The sequence below is a fragment of the Alosa alosa genome, chromosome 16 (assembly GCF_017589495.1).
Source record: "Alosa alosa isolate M-15738 ecotype Scorff River chromosome 16, AALO_Geno_1.1, whole genome shotgun sequence".
NCBI lineage: Eukaryota > Metazoa > Chordata > Actinopteri > Clupeiformes > Clupeidae > Alosa > Alosa alosa.
The window spans coordinates 17,685,620-17,692,188 of record NC_063204.1 but is presented as its reverse complement, the minus strand read 5'-3'; the positions used below and the strand labels follow the sequence as shown (position 1 = coordinate 17,692,188).

At 45.4% G+C, this 6,569-nt stretch overlaps 1 protein-coding gene across 1 annotated transcript in view; it reads right to left on the bottom strand.

Annotated features, from left to right (window-relative positions):
- Nucleotides 1-495: 495 nt before the first annotated feature.
- The window catches only part of mpp7a (MAGUK p55 scaffold protein 7a), a 125,427-nt gene continuing 119,353 nt past the window's right edge, over nt 496-6,569 (bottom strand). The window contains exon 18 of the mRNA XM_048267030.1: nt 496-2,641. Coding sequence (XP_048122987.1) covers nt 2,462-2,641 — 180 coding nt within the window. The 3' untranslated portion in view covers nt 496-2,461. The remainder of the gene's footprint in view (nt 2,642-6,569) is intronic.

The following is a 6,569-nucleotide window of genomic DNA, read 5'->3' as shown; positions in this document are numbered from 1 at the left end:
TAGGTCCGCCTGATTGGCCAGCTGGTTTGCTTTGGAACACCATCAAGAGGCTGCGAGGGATCCCCAGAGAGCCTCAACATCTTTCTCTCTCCCTCTCTCTCCCTCTCTTTCCCTCTCTCTCCCCCTCTCTCTCCCTCTCGCCATCCCTCCATCGCTCATGCATCCCTCGTCTCCTCCTGGACGGGTTCCCATCTCCACTCGTCCTCATCATTCATGTCCATCATCAGCTCCTGTTCTCTGGCTCTACATCCTCCCAAAGTGCCTAATCAGCTCCTTGAGTGCTACTGAGGGGAATGAAAACGTGACCACTCCAGAGTTGGTTTTTAACAAGCAGCATCCGTTTGCAGTGGTCTTCGTATCCCCTACGTAAGAGCATTAAAACAGAGAAGTCTTCAGTAAATAAGGTCTTGATTGTTTATGGACATCGCCTCATTTGACACTGCAAAGACTAAAAAATACCCAAGCAGCAAAACACTTTGACACAGACACAAAGACTTTGCTTGATGTTGTATTTAATGTACAGGATAGAGCAGCATCTCCTCACAGGAGACAGACTCCTACAGTTGACCATGACAGGCAGAACACCTTCTGTGGCCTTTCAAAAATCACAAGACGTAGAGCGCAAGATGAACAGCAGGGCTGGTTCTCAAGAGTTTCGCCAGAGACTGGCACTCCCCCATTCTGCTGCACATTTCTCAACAGAAAGAAACAGACAAATAAAAACAGAAGAGACAGAAGAGAAAGGGAGAGAGAGAGAGAGAGAGAGAGAGAGAGAGACTGCAGAGATGATGACTGGAATGTTTGTTGTACTGAATGTCTACAGAAGTGACTAAGTGATCCAAGAGACTAAACTTGTACCAGAATGGGAGAGAGGCAAATGGAGGTGAGGCCAATTTCTGTTAGCAACTGGCACTGACAACACAGAGAGGCTAAAATAAGAGAAAAAATAAAAGATGGAGGGAAAGAGACAGGCAGAGAGATAGAGAGAGAGAGACAGACAGAGAGAGAATAAGAGAGCAACCATAAGACAGACTGTCTCGCACATTTCCCAAACGCGTCACATTGACCAATTCCCCCTACTCTCCTGTTCTACAAATAAGGCTCCCTTGTTACGAGAGCTCGAGTAAGCGTGGCGTTCGTGCCAGGTGTAATTCTGGAAGTGCTCGGAACCTCGTCTGATCGGTTCCTTGTTTCAGAACCCCCAAACCCTACCCCAATCACACACACACACATACACACACACACACACATTTCTAAAATTTCTTTTTAACAAGAATAAAAAAGAAAGGAAAAAAGAAACACCACACACATACACATACTGTACTGTTCTCCTCTGCTCCTCCAACCTAATTGCTGGAGATGAAGGAGGTTTTCTTCCAGTGTGCAGGGCCAAGAGCCGACTCACACTCAGACGCAGACTGCTGTTCCTGGGGCGGGGAGCTGGACCGGGAGCTGGACCGGGAGCTGGAGCTGGAGCGGGACAAGACTGGACGGGGCGGAGGGCTCCATTTTAAAATAGCTCCTGAGTGAAGCACGAAATCCCGTTACAAAACAGGCCACTCTGTCTGCCCAGCCCTGGGAGGCGAGGTCGGCACAGTCCGAGAGTCTGCAGGCCCCCTTGCCGAGGGGACTTTTTTTGACGTCGATAAAAGATGTTTTTTACTTTTTTAAAAAGTGTGTAAAACAGTAGATTTTTTTTCTTACTAAAATATATTAGCTTTCACATTTTAAATAAAAGAACACTCACACCCTCCCCATGTCGACTGCCAGTGTTCACTCTCTTTTTTTTCTTTCTAATTTGTTTAGTGTGCATAAGAACGCTAGATGTTAGCAAGGGGGAGGGCTGACGTGTGGTCTTCCAGAATTCAGGATTTCTTAAGACTGAAGGCAAACGCAATCGGCAGCTTCTGTTTCATTTCTCATACTCACATGTGCGTACTCGTTCGTACACACACACACACACACACACAGACACACACACATACACACTATTCAGAGACTACACGGATATGTATGTAAACCGTTACCCGAGCCCACAAAAAAATAATAATAATCCCTTTGGTTTCTATAAACTAGACGTTAAAAATACACCAAGGAGAGGTCTGACCGCCTGAGTGGCAGCCTGGCTCTGGCACCTCACCGCGGCTTCTCAAAGTCCATCAGTGCAGTTGGCCCATGACCTGACCCTAAGCTGGGCCAGGCCGAGCCCAGCGCCTTGAACCAGGCCCGAAACCAACCCAGAACCACACAGTTTTGCTCACAGACCCCTGTGACCCCAACAAAAAACTAAACAACCGTTTTTCTCCCACAATTTAAAATACCCAGGCCCACATGCTATTCACCCCCAATTCACAAAATTGCAAGTTCTTATTGTTTTTCTTTTTCTCCTCCTTGACGCTCCCTCATAGTGTCGTCCTTGTTTCGGTGTCCTTCTTTATCGTGGCCCTCCTCCTCCTCGGTCCTAGGAGTGTGTCCAGCTGATGGGGACCCAGTGTGTGTCCGTTTCCACCTTCTTCAGTGCCATCTTGAGCTCGCTGGAGGCTGCTGTGAGGTCGTCGTTGACGATGACCTTCTCAAAGAGGTGGCCGTACTGGTTCTCCATTATCTTCGCATTGCTGATCATCTCCTGGAAGTCCTCCTCCTGTCAGACAAACAGCACACAAACAAACAAATAAATAAATATAAATAAAGGACTAATCAAAATCACTCTGGTCTATTCCAGAGCTGTTCTATTAAAGTTGAAAGTCTCAGTTCTATCAAAAAAGTGTGTGTGTGTGTGTGTGTGTTTGTCTGTCTGTTTGTCTACGTGTATGTACACACACAGCAAAATCACATAGTCCCAGATTCAAAATGGAACCTCAGAGGCCAAGCTTGCCACAACAGCACCAAACCAGAAAGCCATGGTTTCCTCATATCAAAAAACAATGTATTCTTTTATGTTTTCAATAAAATATGCTTATAATGTCAAACAAACAGAGATCTACAAATGGTACTGTAGGGATTTCAGACATGTATTTTGTCAATTCGAGGTTTTTGCTAAATGTCAGTGATGGTTTGAGGCTTGGGCTATTTCAATACTAAAAATGACTCAGCTCAAAATTAAGATACAACAGTGCTGTATTTATCGTAAACAATTTGATCATACCGTATAATTTCAATGGTTTTGGTATGGCCAAAAAAAAAAACAAAAACATCCACTGTGACATGCATACCTGATTGAGGACACCCACAGAGCCTCCTCTAAGCCTCTTAAGAACAATCAGAAGTTGATATAACGCTACTGGAAAACATACATTCCAAGATAGATTTATGAGATAAGATATTACAACTAGCAGTAACTAGCATAGAGCATAGAGAATGACACAGACCAAGGTTTTAAGATCAGCAGTTAACTTTGACCCCTGTGCTAATGGTGTGCCAAACCGTACCAGTTTACCAGTGGCACCCGCACAAACATAGCATGGTCTGAGCGGCCGGACAGAATTATACCCTGTTTAACGAGCTAAACGATTTTCTCAAAAAGACTTTTAACGAGAGCCACTTTGGGCTGTGTGTCTGTCGCTCGTCACTCTGTCCTGATGGGAACAGCCAACGACCAAAAATACCACGCGGCGCCCAGTTGCTCCGATACAGACACAGACAAACAACAGAGATCCACTGCCAGTGCACTAATCATATATCGTGCCATTCTGTATTGATAAAGATTTGTACATTATCTGGATGTGGTGGTCCGGTGGTTAGTGCTTAGCCATTTGGAAACGCAGTCATTGCTGGGATTGACTTGCAAATCTGTATGTGTCTTTGTATAAATGTGTTGGCTAAATGCCTGGCCTTTACCTTTTCACCGGTACTTTAAGATTTTGCTGATTTTTCTGCAAAACACACAAACAGCACCCCCCTCCCCTCTTTCTCTCTCACACTCACACACATACACGCAAAGGCACATGTGATGTATGTGTGTCTCTCTCTGCGAGTGTCTGTGTTTCTGTGAGAGAGTAGTCCATCAGGCAAGAGGTGTACAGCCATGACATTGGTGTGTCTGTGGTTTTTAAGGCCTATGTGTGTGTGTGATTCCCCCCTCTGTGTCAAGGCCTCTGCAACACAGAGTGTCCTGTTTTCCAGAGCAGCCAACCAGTCCAGACACCCTCTCGCAAGCATGCAATCAGACAGACTCACCATCGCTATTAGGATATAGTGTGTGTGTGTGTGTGTAAGTGTGTGTGTGAGGGTCTACCTTTGAGTATAAGATTGAGCACATCCTTTTTTAGCGTGGTCTAGCTTGTTTCCTTCAGTCTCACAGTGGTGATCTGTACTCAAGTCTCCAGATACCCTCTCGCACTCTCACAAGCACCCCAAGCATGCAATCAGACTCACCACCACTATTAGGATATTGTGTGTGTGTGTGTGTGTGTGTGCACATCCTTTTTTAATGTGGTCTAGCTTGTTTCCATCAGTCTCACAGTGGCGATCTGTACTCACTGTACATACACACACACACACACACACACACACACACACACACACACAGTGGAGATTGAACTCAAAGACCCTGGTGTCCTGGCAGAGCCACACAACTGCAGCCTGATGGTGAGTTTGAGATACAGGCGCTTGGAGACCGCGGTGACCTGGGTCTTCCTGTCCCCTCCATCTCACTCACACACTCTTTCCCTCTCACATTCTGATTATGGGCCAGGTAAGGGACCAGATTTGATACAAAATCTTGGTCTGTTTTTTTTTTTTTTTTATCATTACATGACTTTGCTACTGTCAATCTACCCAAAGAAAGTACCCATAATTGTTTTTCATGCCCTAATTGACCAATAATTTTATTCTTTTCAATTGGCTCTTTTTTGTCTTTCACTCATTTCCATCTCCATCAATCCATGTTTTTTCTTCTTCCACAACCTCCCTCTCTCCCTCCATCTTCTTCAGATGGATATCTTATGGCTGGTCAGGCCTCTAGATGGAAAGTCAGGTTTTACAGGCCCATATAAAGAGCACCTGCCCCACGTATTAAAGAAAGGGGGGGATACTGAAGAGTTGAAACAGATCTGCTTTGCGGAGCACCGTCCACATTGCATCAGCGCAAGCCGAGGGCCTCAACCCCGATAGGCACGCTGGACTGTCACGACGACCACAAAGTCGGAAAAAAACGCCCTGTCCTTGCCACCAACTTTTATTTCCCCCCCGGTGGATGCTTTTGAAGAAATAATTTGGTGCATTTCCAGTCTGAGGACGGTCTGCCCCACTTGAAGACTCCCTCCACCTGTCTGGAGTCCTCTAATGCCTTTATGGAGCATCTGCAGGGCTCTGTGCGCCTTCAAAAGCTCAGGGGGGAAGAAAAAACCGAGAGAAGGAGGAAAGAGAAAAAAAGAAGTATGTAGGTTTACTTTTAAGAGCAAAGGAAGAAAAAAAATGACATCAATGTTATACAAGCGATATTAAAGGTAAAACAATGGCAGGAGAGTCCGTCTGGTCTGTTTAAACAATGAGAAGACTGTTCTAAAAGCACAACGCTCTGATATATTAAAAAAACACACTCGAGATGGTCCCTATTTATTGTTAAAACAGAGCTGAGTTCCCGGCATTTGCCGTGAATGAAATACAGCACAGTGGGGATAAAATACGTCCGTGACATTTCACCAAACAAGGTTCTCCTTTCATGGCCCTAATAGGCTGGATTGGCCCACTTAAGTGCTGTCAGCAGCCATAAGCTTCAGTCAGAGCGACTGGGCTTTGAGCGGCTACACCTAAAGCAACGCACACGCACGCAGACACACACACACACACACACACACACACACACACACACACGCGCGTGCTCTTTGAAGGAGAGCTCTCATGCTCGCAGTCTACACACAACCAGACACTCGCAGCAGCCGGGTCAAACACAGGTGCTGGCGTTTCACACATGACAGGTTGAGAACGCAGCCCATGTGTCAGCCAGGCGTGACATCTGACCTCTGGGCTCAGCCTGGACTAACAAGGTCTGCAGCTCAGGTTCACCATGGATGAATGTCAATCTTGAAAACCACCTACAGTATGCCACTTTTGGGGTTGTCATATGTGATTTTCATGATGATGAAAATGTTTAGATTGTACTGCTGATTTTTACCTATATTGTTTTAATGGTAGAATAAAATATTGTAGGATATTTTACCCTGTGTAAATCCAGCAGAACTTTATTATAAACTACCACAACCTCACTTTTCAGAAAATAATGATTGAGATAAAGATACTGAGATGATGAATTGAATTGGGAGTTTTGTACAAACATGAGGCCCTTTAAAACAGCTCACAGGACCAACAGCCGGGAAGCCTCAGGTGCTATGATTTATCCGTAGAGACTTCTGGTATGAAACAGATCACATGATCTACAGCTGAGGGTCATCCCTTCTAAAGCAGCTCACGTCATCTCAGCAGAACAGTCATGCCTTTAACAAGTCAGGTGACCTGCAGCACAACTTTACAGGCCTCAAACAGGTCATGTGACCAACAGTAGAAGCCTCAGACGCCAGCCTTAACAGGTCATGTGACTGATATTTAAATGCTTGTAAGCCTAAAACAGG